The sequence below is a fragment of the Globicephala melas genome, chromosome 3 (genome assembly GCF_963455315.2).
Source record: "Globicephala melas chromosome 3, mGloMel1.2, whole genome shotgun sequence".
NCBI lineage: Eukaryota > Metazoa > Chordata > Mammalia > Artiodactyla > Delphinidae > Globicephala > Globicephala melas.
In genome coordinates, this window is record NC_083316.1 from 159,014,997 (window position 1) to 159,033,268 (window position 18,272).

Genomic DNA, 18,272 nt, shown 5'->3' on the forward strand with positions numbered 1-18,272 from the left:
GGTGGCTATCAGGCCTCTGACTTGGGTCATCCTGCCTCCGCCAGCAAGGGTGGCTTCCCGGAGCGGACGCTCTCGAGGCTGGGCTCTCGGGCGTCTACACTTCGGAGGAGCGACTCCCTCTACGAGGCCTCCAACCTCTACGGCATCTCAGGTGAGCACAGAGCAGGGAAATTGAGGCACAGGGGTGGGGGTGGGGCTAGACTGGCCTGAGATTGTACAGCCAGGAAGGTGCAAGGGCAGGGTTGGACCAGGCCTGGGCTTTCCCCCATTCTGTCAAGACTGGGAAAAGCCGAGACCTCCAGGATGGGCTTCTCAGGGTGGGGAGCAGGCAGGCCTCAAGTCTCCTGGGCCTCAGCTCCTTCCCCCAACCTGCTTTCCTCAGCCATGGATGGGGTTCCCTTCACGCTGCACCCCCGATTCGAGGGCAAGAGCTGTGGTCCCCTGGTGAGTCCGGGTCCGCCCCTCCCCACTGCGTTTCTAGGCAACAGGAATCAGGGAGCATCATCTGTGTAACCAGCACCTCAGCACAGAGGGGAGTTCCTGGGTGAGAGGAGGCTGGAGGCCAAGGCAAGGGGGCGGGAGGGTCTCCTGGAATGGGGGAGTCAGGAGGAGCAGCTGGATGCTGGGGGCGAGAGATGGTGGCAGGAAAGGGGAGTGGACATTCAGGCAAATATTGAGGGGGCCCTCCTTTCAGACGAGGGAACGGGGGTTCCACGTTGGGGTCCCTGCCCGAGACTGACATGCCCCTTGCCTGCCAGGCCTTCTCTGCCTTCGCTGATCTGACCATCAAGTCACTGGCGGACATTGAGGAGGAGGTGGGTGCAGGGGAGGGGGTGGGGTTGGGGGGGTGCAGCCCCCCCAGTCTCCCCTGGGTCCCTCTTCTCTCCCAGCTATAACCCACCTCGAGGGCTCCAGATCCCCCTGCCCCACCATTTCTCCGGCACCCCAGTGGCTCCTCCTTCGCTCTGCGCTCTCCGCTCACCCCACTCCCCACCCCCCAGTACAACTACGGCTTCGTGGTGGAGAAGACGGCAGCTGCCCGCCTGCCCCCTAGCGTCTCTTAGCCCCTCACCGGCCCCAGGGAAGAGTCCCCTGCCTGACAGCCCCGGACCGGCAGCTGCCCACCGCATTGAATCTTGGGAGCCTTGGCGGCGCAAGGCATTATGGACCCTCCGCCACCCAGCGGAGCAGCAGCCCTGGAGGAGGGGCTGGGAGCGGTCTGCTTGGTGATGGGTCTCCTGCCCCCCGGGCCGTGATGGGCAAGGCAAGGGGTAGGGGCTGGACGGAAACCAGTGCCTTCAAGTCATTTGTGTCAAAACTCGCTGGTGCCTGGAGGCCACGCGGGCGTCCTCCCTCCAGGAAATAAAACACCACGCTGTCCGGGCCGTCTGTAGTCTCCATTCTGACTGTGGGTCTCTGTGGCTCGCAGGAGCCAGGGACGGACGCACACCCAGCAAGCGGGTGAAATCCTGGAGGGCAGGGGGCGCTGCCACCACTCCCATTCTACAGAGGGAGAAACTGAGGCTCAGCGAGTGCCTGAGCCGGGATTCCGAATCACAGAGGAGACCGGGTCCCGCCCCTCCATCATTGCGCATAACAGTAATAATAGTAACAGCTACCGTTTATACTTCGAGGACCTTCTCACCAACACCTGATGTACAGTATCTCATTTAGTCCTCCCCCAGCTCAGTGGGAAGCCCTGGTTGCGTGGCCATTTCACAGAGAGGAAAACCGAAGCAGGAGGCGGCTAAATTCACAGCTGGGATTCCAACCCAGAGCCTGCTCTCTTAACCACCAAGCTGTTCTGTTCTGTGCGTCCCTTTTCCTCCGCTGTGTGGTAGACACAAACGGTGGATACTCATGAATTGCGGTAGTTACCTCTTGTAAAGTAGCGTGAAAACTGAATTAGGAAATACTGTATTCCTCGCGGAGACACAGGTAGGTTTTTGTAAGTCACTAGTCACATTTTGGTCAAGTAATCAATACATAACCTTGTTTTCTGTGCATTTCAAGACACCTTGTTTAATATACATGCTGCCGATTTGTTAACGGTGAACTCACGGCCACCAGCCCTAGAACTCACGTCTGAACAAAGCTCATCGGAGAGTATTTGCTTCTGGAGGCACATCCCAGCCTTCTTGCACCTGGGGACACTAGATAGCTCCTCAGCACTACACTTGGGGGCCTTTGCAAACAGCAAAACTCACCAATGAAAAAGCACAAAAATGCAAAATGGGCCACTGGCTAGACCTCAAGAAGGATGCCTGTTTACAGTCAGAGCTGGAACAGGAAGGCAGGACATCGCCTTGTCCTACCACAGCTGGGAGCATGCACCTCTGAGGACTCAAATTTTTTCCAGCACTGTGCATGTCCACCAATAGCCGCAAAAGCGCTGTGAGTATCGATCTGGGGGTCACAGATTTGAGCCAGTAGAATTGGCGAATACGGACTCCACAAACTATTTGTGAAATGAACCACCCCAGGGCTCACACTGTCTCTCCCACGCGTGTGCTTCCTTTTCTGCTCTCTCTTCCCCAGGTACCCATAGCGTCAGGGTGGCCCAGGTCAGGAACATTCCCCAGATCTCTGCAGCGTAGGAAGGCTTAAGGCTTATTTCTCATCCACTTCACGTGCCCATGGCAGGGCGGCAACAGGCTGCTCATCGTAGTGGCAAGGATCTCACGCTGTCAAGTGCTCTGGCCTGGAAGTGCCTTGTCAAAGTTCTGCTCACAGCTCATTGGCCAGAAGGGGTCACACGGGGTCCCAAGGGGATGTGCCACCCACCCAGGCACTTGTGTCTAACGACACTGGCCTGGGGACCTGAAGGGGGAGATACTGCTCTGCACAGGGATCTGAGGGAAAAGAGTCCTCTGCCCTGGGAGTCTGAGGGCGGAGACAGTGAACTATCCTGGAGGGGAGGGTGGGGGGAGACGGTACCCCCTCCCCACCCCCCACTTCAGCTGCCTTGGAAAAACTAGGCCTCTGATGCTAAGATATCTCCCCGGATCTCTCCACTCTGGGCGTAGCCCGCACCTGCCAGGTCCCACCCAGGTTGCTCTGGCGCCGGCCATGGAATCCGATCCAGCTGGGAAGCAAAGCCTGTTTGTTCTCTCTGGTTGTGATCTTGGCCACCCCGAAACCAGCCCCAGATCACTTTCCAGGGCATCTGTGTGTGACCAGGGGCCCCCGGACGACCCATACTGGCCTTGGGTCCGACTGGATCAACCATCATTGCCAGGTCACTCACTCTGCAAAATCCCAATCCTCTTGAGTGCAACAGGGCCTGGGAACAGCCTCACAAAGGGGCCGGAAAGTCCCGATGGAGCCTCTCCCCTTAGCCCCCAACTCCTGACTTGGGCCACATCAATCCTCACAGCTCCAACTAAGCTTACATCCTCTTGGGCTACAGGGAAGGGAGAAGAAGAGGAAGACTTATCCTTCTCCCTTTAGCCGGCTCTGAGGTGCTGAGACCCGGGCATTACAGGGTCCTGGGAACTGAGAGGGACATTTCTGGGGAGATGTGGTCCCAGCTCCAATGCTCACTAGCTGGTGACCCTGAGCAGTGGCTTAACCTCTCTATACCTCAGTTTGTCCATCTTTACAATGGGAATCTCAATGGTCCTCACCTCATTTGGTAGTTCTGAGGGAGAACTCTTGTGGGGCTGTGTCTCTCCGCTGCCTCTGCTGACTGTGGCAAAAACTCTTCCTGGCTCTCAAAGTTCTTCTCAGCTGGAAGGCTTCTGCAGCCCAAAGTCGTCTTCTCCTGGCTTCTACTAGTCTGGCTTCTACTAGTGGCATACCCCACACTTCTTGTATTCAAGTGTTCCAGAGCCCAGGTGTGGCCCCTATTGCTCTCTCCACCCCCAGATCAGAGGAATGATCTGTGCCAGTCTTGAGCATCCCCTTGGGCACCCTCCCACCCAAACCCCCAAAAGCTGCTGGCTTCTACCCCATCATTCATCCTGCCTATTTTGTTTGTTTGTTTGTTTTGGTTTTGTTTTTTTGCCATGCTGCTTGACTTGCAGGATCTTAGTTCCCCGACCAGAGATTGAACTTGGGCCACTGGCAGTGAAAGTGCTGAGTCCTAACCACTGAACCACCAGGGAATTCCATTATGCCTGTTCTTGAACTTGATCTAAGCGCAATGCCCAAACGAGTCCTCTTCTCTTCTGAGCCTGGCTAATTATATTCACTATTAGGTCTGAGACACTCATCTGTGTTGCCTGAATTCCCTCTTGTTAATTGCTGAGTAGTATTCCATTGTATGGATGTACCACAGTCTGTTCATCTGTTGATGGACATTTGGATTGTCCCTAGTTCTTGGCCATTGAAAGAAATTGCTCTGAGTACTCTTGTACATGTCTTTTGATGAATACACACTCATTTTTTTTGATTCTTACTAGTCATATATATATATATTTTTTAACATCTTTATTGGAGTATAATTGCTTTACAATGGTGTGTTAGTTTCTGCTTTATAACAAAGTGAATCAGTTATACATATACGTATGTTCCCATATCTCTTCCCTCTTGCGTCTCCCTCCCTCCCACCCTCCCTATCCCACCCCTCTAGGTGGTCACAAAGCACTGAGCTGATCTCCCTGTGCTATGTGGCCGCTTCCCACTAGCTATCTATTTTACGTTTGGTAGTATATATATGTCCATGCCACTCTCTCACTTTGCCCCAGCTTACCCTTCCCTTTCCCCGTATCCTCAAGTCCATTCTCTAGTAGGTCTGTGTATTTATTCCCATCTTGCCCCTAGGTTCTTCATGATCATTTTTTTTTTTTAGATTCCATATATATGTGTTAGCATATGGTATTTGTCTTTCTCTTTCTGACTTAACTTCACTCTGTTTGACAGACTCTAGGTCCATCCACCTCACTACAAATAACTCAATTTCGTTTCTTTTTATGGCTGAGTAATATTCCATTATATATATGTGCCACATCTTCTTTATCCATTCATCTGTTGATGGACACTTAGGTTGCTTCCATGTCCTGGCTATTGTAAATAGAGCTGCAATGAACATTGTGGTACATGACTCTTTTTGAATATGGTTTTCTCAGGGTATATGCCCAGTAGTGGGATTGCTGGGTCGTATGGTAGTTCTATTTTTAGTTTTTTAAGGACCCTCCATACTGTTCTCCATAATGGCTGTACCAATTTACATTCCCACCAACAGTGCAAGAGGGTTCCCTTTTCTCCACACCCTCTCCAGCATTTATTGCTTCTAGATTTTTTGATGATGGCCATTCTGACTGGTGTGAGATGATATCTCATTGTAGTTTTGATTTGCATTTCTCTAATGATTAATGATGTTGAGCATTCTTTCATGTGTTTGTTGGCAGTCTGTATATCTTCTTTGGAGAAATGTCTATTTAGGTCTTCTGTCCATTTTTGGATTGGGTTGTTTGTTTTTTTGATATTGAGCTGCATGAGCTGCTTGTAAATTTTGGAGATTAATCCTTTGTCAGTTGCTTCATTTGCAAATATTTTCTCCCATTCTGAGGGTTGTCTTTTCATCTTGTTTATGGTTTCCTTTGCTGTGCAAAGGCTTTGAAGTTTCATTAGGTCCCATTTGTTTATTTTTGTTTTTATTTCCATTTCTCTAGGAGGTGGGTCAAAAAGGATCTTGCTGTGATTTATGTCATAGAGTGTTCTGCCTGTGTTTTCCTCTAAGGGTTTGATAGTGTCTGGCCTTACATTTAGGTCTCTAATCCATTTTGAGTTTGTTTTTGTGCATGGTGTTAGGGAGTGTTCTAATTTCATTCTTTTACATGTAGCTGCCCAGTTTTCCCAGCACCACTTATTGAAGAGGGTGTCTTTTCTCCACGGTATATTCTTGCCTCCTTTATCAAAGATAAGGTGACCATATGTGCGTGGGTTTACCTCTGGGCTTTCTATCCTGTTCCATTGATCTATATCTCTGCTTTTGTGCCAGTACCATACTGTCTTGATTACTGTGGCTTTGTAGTATAGTCTGAAGTCAGGGAGCCTGACTGATGAATACACACTCATTCTTGTTGGGTAAATACCCTGAGTGGAAATTCTAAGTGGTAAGGGAGGCCTATCTTCAGCTTAAGCAGATACGGCCAAGCAGACTTCTAAGACTGTCGCACCAATTTACCCTCCCACCCACAGCAAATAAGAGTTCCAGTGGCTCCATGTCTTCACCAACACTTGGCATTGTCAGTTTTGTTAATTTTGTCCATTTGTCTCACCAGTTTGAATTTCTTAGCTATCATGTACACTCTTGCCAGCTTAGAAATCTGAACTGAAAAAGCTGACCCGTGCTGTATAGAAAACACCCCTTTCTCATCTTCCTTATCCACCTGCCCTTTTTATTTGTCATGGGGAAGAGCCCACAGAGAATTTACAAGACATTAAGTCGTTTGTGAGATGGTTCCCTTTGGAACCTTTTGTCTTGGTATCCTGGTGTTCAGGCCTGTGTAATCCTCCACTTGAGGGCAGGCTGGATCTAGTGTAGACTCACCTCTAACCAATGGAATACAGTAAGGGTGATGGGACTTCACTTCTGTGAGTAGGTTTAAAATACAAGATTTCCATCTTGTTGCAGACTCTCTCTTGTTGGCTACAATGATGCACACTGCCCTATAGAGAGGCCCACATGTCACGGAACTGAGGGCAGCCTCTGGCCAACAGCCAGCAAGGAACCAAGGACTTAAGTTCCACAGCTCACAGGGAATTGAATCCTGCCAACAAACACAAAGTGAACTTGAAAGCAGATCCTACCCTGGTTGAATCTTTTTTTTTTCTTTTTTTAAATTTATTTATTTATCTTTGGCTGCATCAGGTCTTCGTTGCTGTGCATGGGCTTTCTCTAGTTGTGGTGAGTGGGGGCTACTCTTTGTTGCGGTGCGCAGGCTTCTCATTGCAGTGGCTTCTCTTTGTTGTGGAGCACAGGCCCTAGAGCAGGCAGGCTTCAGTAGTTGTGACACGCGGGCTCAGTAGTTGTGGCTCGCGGGCTGTAGAGCACAGGTTCAGTGGTCGTGGGGCACGGGCTTCGTTGCTCCGCGGCATGTGGAATCTTCCCAGACCAGGGCTTGAACCCGTGTCCCCTGCACTGGCAGGTGGATTCTTAACCACTGCGCCACCAGGGAAGCCCTTAAAGTGTTTTTAATAAAGTGTTCTCTGGGGGAAACGGGCCCCTTGTTTGCTCTGAGCAATCTCCCTCAAGGTGGCATCTGACCTTCTGTTCTAAATGTCACCAGCACAGAGGACCCCAACTCCATCTGCCACTTTCAGAAGATTTTACCTGCAGAAGTAAAGGTGGGAGATCAGTGGGTGTGATGAGGGGGCAAGAGTGGTGACCCTTGTGTGAGTTAGGCAGGGTGTTGGCTCATGGTGGGCATCCAAAAACCAACAGCTCTTCTCAACCACAAATAGCACAGTTAAGTGCTTTCAATATCCCGTTTATGCCTGCTGTTCCAAAAATGCCACGAAGCTGGAGCAGATGCTATCTGTGCCTCCCTCCCCTCCACAGCAAGTACCTGTGACCCTGCCTGGGGCCTCCTGTGACCAGAGGAGCGTGTCTAGCTGGTGCACAGGGAAGGCTAGAAGTGTGAGGGGTCAGTCCCCCTGGGAACAGCTCTCAGCTAATGCCTGATGGAAATAGGAGGATAAATATCCCAGCCCCCTCACCCCTGGGCTGGGACCAACTGCCATGTGTGCTCTATACTGTCTCCCTGGGGTGCCCAGGGGGATCGAGCCCCCGTTGCCCTTAGCGCCATCTGCCCATTGGCGCCCCCTGCAGGGTTCCGGGGCTTCCTGGGGTCACTTCCCAGGTAAACCACATCTTGGCAATCATCTCAGCCTTTGGTTCTGATGACCCTAAACCAAGGCAACATCTTTTTTATAATTAATTAATTAGGTTGTGTCGAGTCTTAGTTGTGGCATGCGGGATCTTCATTGTGGTATGCGGGATCTTTTCGTTGCAGTGCATGGGCTCTTCGTTGCAGCGTGCGGGCTCAGTAGTTGTGGCGCATGGGCTTAGTTGCCCCACGGCATATGGGATCGTAGTTCCCCGACCAGGGATCAAACCTGGGTCCCCTGCATTGGAAAGCGCATTCTTAACCACTGGACCACGAGGGAAGTCCCCAAGGCAGCATCTTTAACAGATGTGTCTACACCTCAAAATGTACCAGGATGCCGACAGCTACTTATGTCGGTGAGGCCCGTGGAGCTAACGGAGTCATTGATGCTCTCCGATTTGGTCCTCACAGCTGTACTATGATGGAATTGGGGGATTAGCCCTATTTTATAAAGAAAGAAACTGAAGTGCAGGTCGCATGACTGCTCCCTGAGCCAGGTCTGTCCAAGCTTGCTCTTGGAACACAAAACCCTCATCAGGTGCCCGGGACAGGGAGCAACCAGAGCGTTTGGCTCCAGCCCTAGGACCAGCCTCTTCCCTGCTCGCCAGATTCTGATCAAAATACGAAGGTGCTCAGCACCCCATCCAGGGCGGTGTCGACAACAGGGCCAGGTTTCAGCAGGGACTGTGGGCAGCGCTTCCAGCCAGCCTCCCACGTTGTAACCTTGCAGACTTTCCAGGGCTCCAGTTCTTGGTCCCAGGAGGACGCGCAGAGATCAGGGATCTCTGATGGGATGAGGCTAGTGAGCACGTAGGGCCCACATTTAAGGAGGTGCTCGCTTCAAACTTGGGGCCCACCTGCACGTGAAGGAACCTGAGAGTGAGTGCCTCCTTAAATTTTCTTTTTTTAAGTTGAGGTGAAATTCACATAACATGAAATTCACCAATTAAAAATGTACAGTTCAGTGGCATTTAGCGCATGGAGGATGTGCAACCATCACCTCTATCTAGTTCCAGAACATTTCCATCACCCCAAAGGAAACGTCATCCCTATTAGCCATTACTCCCCATTCCCCCTCCCCCAGCCCCTGGCAACCACTGATCTACTTTATATCTCTGTAGGTTTGCCTGTTCTGGACATTTCATATCAATGGGATCATTGGCCTTTGTGTCTGGCTTCTTTCAATCAGCATTATGTTTTCAGGGTTCCTCCGTGCTGTAGCATGTGTCAGAGCTTCCTTCCGTTTATGGCTGAGTAATATTCCACTGTATGGATGGATCACTTTTTGTGTATTCATTCATCTATTGATGGACATGTGGGTTGTTTCCACCTTGTGGTGATTGTGACTAGCGCTGCTGTGAATCCACGTGTACAAGGATTTGTCTGAACCCTTGTTTTCATCGCTTTAGAGCCTCCTTAAATTTTGTACCCGCACCCTAGTCCTGGCCTTGAAGATTAGGCCTAGAGGTCTAGCTTCTAATTCTCCTGACCAGTCCACCAGGTACTCCTTGCACACAGCCAGCTTGGGTCCTTCCTCCTCAACTCTCTTGCCCACCCTCAGAGTCCCCAGGGCCTCCCCCATTCCAGAGAGTTCTCAGAAACTGGAGTCTCCAGTGTTTCCCGGGCACTAGCTATGTCCCGGTGTCCTACGTGACAGGGTTATGGGGTTCCAGCCATCACCACCGCCGTGTGTTCTCACATGAGTGGCCTTGCTTTTCTGGCCTCAGTTTGCCCATCTGTGAGTGGGGTTGTCCTAAGGATTAACTAAAGCTGGAAGTGCCTGGTGTGTGTCTGCAGTACTAGGCATGGGACACGACATTCATTCTGACTCGATCCTCTTCAATGATATTTTCATGCTCACCGAGAGCCTATGCTTCCTGGGCACCCCTGTGACAGGTGCCATATGGGAGGAGGAGGTCTGTGCAGCCTCCCAGGGGCTCAGGAAGGAGGTGATCCAAGCCAATGGGGCACCCAACTCTGTACCTGCTCATCAGAATCCTTACCCAAGGTCAGGTGTGGGGACCAGCTTCCCTGCTGGGTGCTGCCACCTCTCTGCCCATGGAGATGGGTCCTGGGGGACTTCAAGCCACTGTGTGGCTGAACTTCCTCCACCCCTGAGTCCCTGTGTGGCCCAGGAAGGGACGGCTTGGGAGACTTCCGGGGACATTTGTCCATTTGGGGTTGGAGCAGGGACCAGGCCATCCCCACACCCTGTGAAATGTATATGCGTGAAGATTTGTGGCTCTACAAGGGGCACACTCTCTGCCCCCTGACTCCTGCCCTTTCTACCCCCACTCCTTTCACTCCACCCCTCATCCTGGGTCTGCACTTGGCCACGCAGCACGTTTGGACATGGCTCAGATGACATGGAAATAGTGACATGGAGTTTATTTTCAGGTTGTGCAGGACAGGGGTGGGGCCAGGGCCTCTGGAGACCCCCTGAGGCTCTGAGTTATCCACTCCAAGCCCTGTCAGTTCCAAGAGTCCCAGACACTGGCCATCAACCCACCTTTTCCTGCTACCAGGCACCCCGACTGACAGAAGCACAGGTTGACACGCCTTGAGGACCTGCTACGCACAGGCCCCTGGAATGGCTCACACGGAGTCTCACGGGAGCCTTAGGAAGAGGGACCGCTTCCATTCCCATTTTACAGACCAGGAAACTGAGACACAGAGCGGTGAAGCCCTCAGCCACAGGCCCACAGCCAGGAGTCTGGGTCCAGGCCTCCAGGTGCATCCATGGCCCTGGGCTGCTCTGAGCTCCGCACACACAGGTTTCAAACGCTCACAGCCCGGAAGGAGTCGCAGAGTCTGAGACTTGCACTATCAGCAGCATGGGGGTTACAGGACCTGGGTTCGAATCCTGGCTCTGATGCTCAATACTGGCCGTGGGACCCTTGGTGAGTCACTGCCCCTCTCTGGGCCTCGGTTTCCTCATCTGTAAAATGGACGGAGATGTTTAGAGAAATGCTGCCTGAGCTCTCCCCTCCCCTCCTGCCTATACCAGAATCTTATTCATTCTGGGCAGCTACATTTCCTTGTCTCATCTGTATTGAAGTGTGGCCACATGACTCTGTTCTGGCCAATGGGGTATAAGCAGAAGTGTCCCAAGGCCTCCCAGGAAAACTTCCAAAATCTCCTGAGAAGTCCTGGCCCTCTGCCTTTCTCTCTGAGTGAGGTAAAGGTAAAGGTTGGAGCCCTGGCAGCCTTTTTGTGCCATGAGGCAACCTTGAGGACACACGTCAGGGATGCTGTGAACTGAGAGAGAAATCAAGTTATACTGCTACTGTGGTTGAGCCTGGAGCTATCTCTACAAGGGTCCTCTTCCTGCTGCCTGACCCTAGGTCTCTATCCTTGATCTTTGGGCTCACACCAGAGTGGAGTCCTTCCCTGAACCCCCTGGCCTGTGGCTCAGGATGCTACGCATCTCATGAGTGACCTCTTCCCAGTGCCCCTCACTGGCAGACAGTGTCCGGTGCATGCGGAATGCAGGCAGGCTGCCCTCCCGGCCTCCCCCTATGGCTGCAGGTGTTGTGGCAGTAACCATGGATCTGAGGGAGTCCCCAGGTTTTGGGTAGGATGAGTAGGGGGTCCAGTGATGGGTACCCTGCTGGGGCTGAGCCCTGGAGCTGGCCTTGGAGACTTCAGAAGGGCAGACAGGGTCGTCTTCAAAGTGCGGTGGGGACAGCTCATGGAGGCCACGGCGGGTGGCCCGGGCGGCCCGGAGTAGAGTGTGGGTCAGCGCCGCCACCAGGACCAGAGCACCCAAGCCAAGGATGGAGGCAGCTGCCGCACCCGTCTCGATCTCGAAGAGAAGCAGGGCGTAGATGGATAGTGCTGGGGAAGGAAACGGCTCTTATTCAACGTTTGTTCTCTCACCCCTGGGAGAGCTCCCCCACATGGAGAGCAGTTATAGAAAATTGTACATTATGATAGGCACATAGACTAACGCATCTAACCCTTTCACACCCGACAAATACATCATCATCACATCTGTTTTACTATAAAATGGTAAATTGCGTGTTATGTGTACTTTACCACGATTGAAACAACTCAGATCTCAGGCTTTCTGAATCCCTGTGATTGACCTTGAGTGAATCACGGTCCCTCTCTGGCCTCAGTTTGCTGATCTGAACAACAAGACAGTTGGCGGGGACTTCCCTGGTGGTCCAGTGGGTAAGACTCCGCCCTCCCAATGCAGAGGACCTGGGTTGCACCCCTGGTCAGGGAACTAGATCCCACATGCATGCCACAACTAAGGAGCAGCAACTAAAAATCCCGCATGCCGCAACTAAAAAGATCCCACATGCCACAACTAAGAACTGGCGCAGCCAAAATAAATAAATAAAAGTAAATCTTAAAAATCAAAAAAGACAGTTGACGACCTGGCCTTGAGGACCTGTACTGGTTCTCTGTTGCCCTGTCCGATGTCCAGTTGGCACCACCATTCTTTTTGGTGGGGACTGTGCTGTGCATTGTAGGACATTTAGCAGCTTCTATCCACCAGATACCAGTAGTACGCTCCGCCTGCCCTATCGTGACAACCAAAAATGTCTCTAGATGTTGATTGCCAAGTGTTCCCTCAGGGGCAGAATCAGTTCCCATTGAGAAGTGCTGGTCCAGTCCCTACCCCTACCCTGGTCACTGGTCTAGAAGGACTGACCCACCACTCTGGCATCAGTGACATGTATGGTTCTAGGCCAATCAGAGCACTGCTTCCCCTGATTATAGTGATTGGTGCATGGCTATCACATGACCCAAGCTCAGCCAATCAGAGTCAGCCCTGGGACCTTTGCTTGGCCTATGAGGACAGGGTTATTTTCTAACTGCAGCCATTAGGGAATTGGTAGGAGAGAAGCCCAGAGCTGATGAAGGACTTCTTGGCACTTTGTGGGCTGTTTTAATGCTTTCTCCAGCTCTGTACTCTTGCTTTTGAAGATGCCACAATGCATCATGTCTGACATATTAAGGCAAGGCCAAGGACTTTTTTTGCTCTAAACATTTTTTTAAAATATTTTTATTTATGTATTTATTTGGCTGTGCTGGGTCTTAGTTGCGGCATGTGAACTCTTAGTTGCAGCATGTGGGATCTAATTCCCTGACCAGGGATCAAACCCAGGCCCCCTGCATTGGGAGCGTGGAGTCTTAGCCACTGGACCACCAGGGAAGTCCTTGCTCTAAAATTTTTTTTTTTTTTTTTTTTTTTTTTGCGGTACGCGGGCCTCTCACTTTTGCGGCCTCTCCCGTTGTGGAGCACAGGCTCCGGACGTGCAGGCTCAGCGGCCATGGCTCAAGGGCCCAGCCGCTCCGCGGCATGTGGGATCTTCCCGGACCGGGGCACGACCCGCGTCCCCTGCATAGGCAGGCAGACTCTCAACCACTGCGCCACCAGGGAAGCCCTAAACATTTTTTTCTTTTTTTGAAAGATCTTTATAACTATTATTTTGGCTCTGGTTAGCAATGAATGAATGATTGGCTGGACATGCTCAGGAATTCTTGCTGAGTGAGGTCACCTATCCTCAAAAAGAATCTAAATGGGAGCTGAACAAATTCTTAATTTAATGCTTAATGAGGCTGACATAGTTACCTTTGTTTGCCCTTTGTGAGTTTTCTTGTATTTTAGAATAAGAATATTTTATTCTTCAAGTCTCCAACACTTTTGTTGGCTTATGAAAAGGCTTGAGGTCATAGGTATTGTGTTGAAAGCGCTTACAGAGACAGGCCTCTTTCTCAGGGCACGGCAGGTGATGAGATGAAGTGAGAAGCATTTCTGAAGACCTCATTGGAGTGCCTGGATCCAGCCACACCTGAGGCCAATAACCCCTGATCTTTTCAGATACACGAGTCACTCCATCCACTCTCCTTTTTAAAAAACACACATCCAGGGCTTCCCTGGTGGCGCAGTGGTTGAGAATCCGCCTGCCAATGCAGGGGACACGGGTTTGAGCCCTGGTTCGGGAAGATCCCACATGCCGTGGAGCAACTAAGCCCGTGCACCACAACTAATGAGCCCACGTGCCACAACTACTGGAGCCCACGTGCCTAGAGCCCGTGCTGTGCAACGAGAAGCCACCGCAGTGAGAAGCCTGCACACCACAATGAAGAGTGGCCTCCTCTCACCGCAACTAGAGAAAGCCCGCTCACCACATCGAAGACCCAATGTAGCCAAAAATAAGTAAATAAAATATATTTAAAAAAAAAACACACATCCAGAGCATTTTTGTTTGTTTTTGTTTGTTTTTGGCCACGTGGCACGTGGGATCTTAGTTCTTAGTTCCCTGACCAGGGATGAACCCACGCCCCCTGCAGTGGAAGCGCAGATTCTTAACCATTGGATCGCCAGGGAAGTTCCATACTTAATAAAATCCAGAGCATTTTATGAAGTCAAACAACAAGAGTTATGCAGAGTTCGCTGCACTGTACATACAAATTCCCACAATGAACCCTAGGCTCATATCTCATGAATAAATCTTTTAAATATATCTTGTAAACTTCTATTTCTCTATTATGGTACTAAGGAAAAACAGTAATAGCAAATCCCTTGTTTTTCAGTCAGCTGATTTTTTTTTCTTCCAGTGAAACAGGTTGTTTATAAGGCTGCCAAGGACCTATGTATGATTCAGCGCTGAGTCTCCAGCACCAGCAACATATTTTTCAAGATTAGAACAAAATATAAGATGTCAGGAGTCTCTTTAAGAAAGGGGATGATTGGATTCCTTTACCAGCATGTTGTGGGTGAGAGAATGTTGATCAAAGAAGAGTTATAAGTCGGGGAAGGAAAGACAGTGCAGTGTGTCCCTCGGGCACTCAGGTTATTAGTTTTTACTCTGCTTCATGTTTTGGGATTTAAAATTGCATTTCTGGTTTATGAAGCGTATTTTTTTTTCTTAAGCCCTTCTTGAGCTGGATTCAGATATTTGTGATCAAAACAGTTTTTGCTAAGGCCAACCTGTGAAACACTATCTCCAGAAACCACCAAGGACTTGGAAACTTTTATTCAAACCAAATGTAGAAAACTGATGAATCAGAGGTGTTCTGAAGACAGCTGCCATTTATGGAATCCCCACTGGGATCAGATGTCAGCCATGGGCTAGAGTGTAGGAGCCAAGAGTGAAACAGGCAGGCTGCCTCTGGAGCTGACCCCAGTTGTGGGGCTATTACCCCCGGTCACCCCAACCCAGGGCCCTACACCCCATGTTCTATCCTGAGCACGTACCTGCTAAGTAGACGGAGACCCCACAACAGAAGAGGCCGAGGGCCACATGTCTGAGGAGGCGGCAGTCATAGAGAAACCAGTCAGACCTGGCAGGGAGGGGGGCAGGAAGAAAATGGGCTCAGGAGGCAGAGCTGGTGGAATAAGGCTGGGGAGGAGAGGTAGGGGGAGTGGTCCAGCTTTGGGGAACTGGAGGTCTATGTGAGGACCTACCCATCCACTCGTCTTTCCCCCCACTCATTCATCCTTTACCATCCACCCGTCCCCATCAATTATTCAATCATACAGCCATCCATCCATTTAACCATGCTTTGTTCATCCATCCAGCCATTTATTTAAATATCCATCATTATCCATTCATCCATTTGTCATCTGCCATCCATCCATCCATCCATCCAACCCCCACCCACCCATCCATCCATCGTCTATCTCCCAGTCACCATCCATCGAGCAAACCAACCATCTGTCCATTCATCCATCCAGTCACTAGCCATTCCATTCCCCTCCCCCAAAACCCATCCATATACATCAGTCCATTCGAACACCCAACACTAATGAAGCAGCTATTGTGTACAGACACTTGCTAAACATCTGACCTCCATTATTTTACAGACCATAAGCTTATTTGGGGGTGAGAAAACTGAGGCTAACTTGTTATCAGTGACAATAGAAACAGAGATTCCCAAGAGCTGACATGGATTGAGGACTTAGTTTTGAGCCCAGCCCCTTGCCTTGCTAAGTGCTTCCGCTGGGTGCATGCCCTTCTCCAGTCCTGTGAGATCAGGAAAAGGAGAGCTTCCATCATCACTCACCTCCCACCAATACCATGGAAATGGCCTCCTCCCTGGTCTGCCTTCCAACTCCCCTCCTGACCCCTTTTCTGCACAGTGGCCAGAGTGGGTTCTTTCAAACTTAAGTGGGTTCTTTCAAACTTAAGTCAGATCACATCCCTCCTGGCTCACAACTCTCAGTCAGAGAAAACCCCAAAGGCTTCACCACAGCACAGGAAGCGCTATATAATCCAGTACCTCTTGGACTTCCTTGGTGGTCCAGTGGTTAAGACTCCGTGCTTCCACTGCAAGGGTGGGGGGGCAAGTTCAATCCCTGGTTGGGGAACTAAGAGCATGCATGCCACATGCGGAAAAAAAAAAAAAAAATCCAGTACCTCTCACTTCCTGGCCCTCATCTTCCTTATCTACCCTTCAGCCACACCAATCACCTCTATCACCTTCTAACGCCCTAAGCTCCTTCCTGCTCCAGGGCCTTTGCACATGCTGTTCCCTCTGCCTGGATCACAGTCCCCCAGATCTTCTGCCTCCTTTCCTCCCTCAAGTCTCAACACAGGCCTCCCCTGATGGTCCCATCTCATCCCCCACCCTGTTCTCCTGCACCACATCACCCCATTTTCATCCATTTCCGGCATTCATCACCATTTGACATTACTGATCTGTTTTGTATCTTCATTATCTGTGTCCCCATGAAGGTGGGTCCAGGTCCGCCTGGTTCCTGCTGGGTCGCCAATACCCAATGCTCGGCTCAGCCCCCCGGCAGGTGCCCAACGCATATTTGTCAACTGACAGAACACATGCTTTTCAGCACCCCTTGAACTATCAGACGGAGGGTGCACAGTTCGGATGGGATCAGATGGTGGAATTTCCCATCCGCTCAGATCCATGGAATCCTGGACAAGGATCCCAGCTCCCCTCCCCCAGCATCCTGGAAGGAAACACTCAGATATGGGACAGCCAAGTCCTTGGCTCAAGGAAGGTTCCGCACTCCACATGCACCCGCCAGCCGCCCTGTCCAGTGCCCATATCCCCGAGCTCAGGTGCCTGACAAGGAACCCCACCCAGGGCCAGGGCACATGTTCTGGCTCTACCAGATTCAAGTTCAAATCCAGTCCACCCCCTTCCAATCCTGGCAGCCTAGAGAGAGCAGACTCTTTTTAACACACTGTTAAAACGGGAGATAATAACAGCGCCAGCCACCCAGGGGGCTTCACTGTGTTAATCCACATTAAGTGGGGGGCACCTAGAGCTTAGGTTTCCATAAATGACAAACGCTATCAACACTGGGGCTAACTGACCCCAGGCCCTCTCTGAGCCTGTTGCCACATCTTTGAAAAGGGGGTCCCAGCTGTAGTTGTACCTGCTGTAAATTTTCAACAAATATAGGATGGAGGGAGGGGATGGATGGAGAGAAGGAGAAAGAGAGGGAGGGAGGGACGGAAGAAAGGAGGAAGGGAAAGATGGATGGAGGGAGTGAGGAAGGAAAGCTCTCCCCCAACCTGAGGCCCAGAGAAGGGAAGAGGCTCCCCCGGGCTTGTCCAGCCCCCAGCCGGGCAGAGGGGCCGGTCCTCCTACCTGCCGGAGCCCGGTCCCCGCGCCATCTCGGCGCCCAGGTGGCCGCAGAGCGCGGCGAGAAGCAGACAGGTGAGACCCAGCACCAGGGCGAGCGCGGCGAGCGCGGCTGCCAGCGGCAGCAGCGCCCCGGCCGCGTCCTCCGGCAGCCCAGGGCCGGCGCCCAGCTCCGGGCCCACCACGTCGATTCGCGGTCCTCGAAGTTCCGCGCGGCCCGCCTGCAGCTGGAACAGCAGCTGCGCGCCCAGCGCCGCCAGCACGGCCGCGGGGATGCCCAAAAGGATCATCGCGGCCAGCACCCGGCCGCCGTACGACCTGGCCATCGAGGGGTCCTGCGGGCCTATGGGACAGTTGAGGAATCAAAGAGATTTTAGGGGGCAGGGGAGTTGAGGGGCGTCCGAGGCCCTCGGCGGTCCAGAGGGGGCGGGGCCGCAGGGGGGGTTTCTGAATATTGTCGGGGCCGCAGAGGGCTCGGGATGCCAGTCGCGGTGAGGACGAGAAAGCTCTGGGAAAACTTGAGACAAAGTCTTTTCTTTCTCTGTGACCGACAGCTCCTGGCCTCAGAGTTCTGGAGGGGCGGGGCCTGCGGGGGGCGGGGCGAAGAAGGGGCGGAGGCGGTCCCACGTGGGATAAGGGCGCCGTGGCGGGATCCAGAGAGCTTCTCAGATCCATAAACTCATTCAAGTGCCCCATTTTCCCCTCCCGCTGCCCCAAGCACCTGTTTCATTGCTGTCTTTTAAGAAAGAAAAGAAACTTGACCGAATTTTTAAATAATTCGCTCTGATATGTGGTCTCTACCCGCGGATCCGGCAATTGGCTGGAATGTCCCCTCTGCTCACCTTCTTTCAAGGCTTTTCAGAAACG

The 18,272-nt window shown here is 51.7% G+C and overlaps 2 protein-coding genes across 2 annotated transcripts in view; one reads left to right on the forward strand and one right to left on the reverse strand.

Annotated features, from left to right (window-relative positions):
* Positions 1 to 2,004, forward strand: part of MVB12A (multivesicular body subunit 12A) — a 4,243-nt gene extending 2,239 nt beyond the window's left edge. Inside the window, exons 5-8 of the mRNA XM_060295541.1 lie at positions 13 to 151; positions 383 to 444; positions 759 to 815; positions 1,002 to 2,004. Of these exons, the coding sequence (XP_060151524.1) occupies positions 13 to 151; positions 383 to 444; positions 759 to 815; positions 1,002 to 1,064 (321 nt within the window). The 3' untranslated portion in view covers positions 1,065 to 2,004. The remainder of the gene's footprint in view (positions 1 to 12; positions 152 to 382; positions 445 to 758; positions 816 to 1,001) is intronic.
* Positions 2,005 to 11,202: 9,198 nt separating this feature from the next.
* Positions 11,203 to 17,731, reverse strand: TMEM221 (transmembrane protein 221). The gene is made up of 3 exons (XM_030880183.2): positions 17,412 to 17,731; positions 15,052 to 15,137; positions 11,203 to 11,672 (listed from the first exon to the last, which is right to left on the reverse strand). Exons 1-3 carry the CDS (start codon positions 17,729 to 17,731, stop codon positions 11,203 to 11,205), a joined length of 876 nt encoding a protein of 291 aa, XP_030736043.1.
* Positions 17,732 to 18,272: the final 541 nt, after the last annotated feature.

What these genes read in the sequence shown, in the direction of transcription:
- TMEM221 (XM_030880183.2), bottom strand. Translation starts at nt 17,731, where the DNA reads ATGGCCAGGTCGTACGGCGGCCGGGTGCTGGCCGCGATGATCCTTTTG. An exon ending in CGGGGACCGGGCTCCGGCAG is followed by an intron (nt 15,138 to 17,411) that starts GTAGGAGGACCG and finishes CCTCCCTGCCAG; the next exon opens with GTCTGACTGGTTTCTCTATG. An exon ending in GGTCTCCGTCTACTTAGCAG is followed by an intron (nt 11,673 to 15,051) that starts GTACGTGCTCAG and finishes TTCCTTCCCCAG; the next exon opens with CACTATCCATCTACGCCCTG.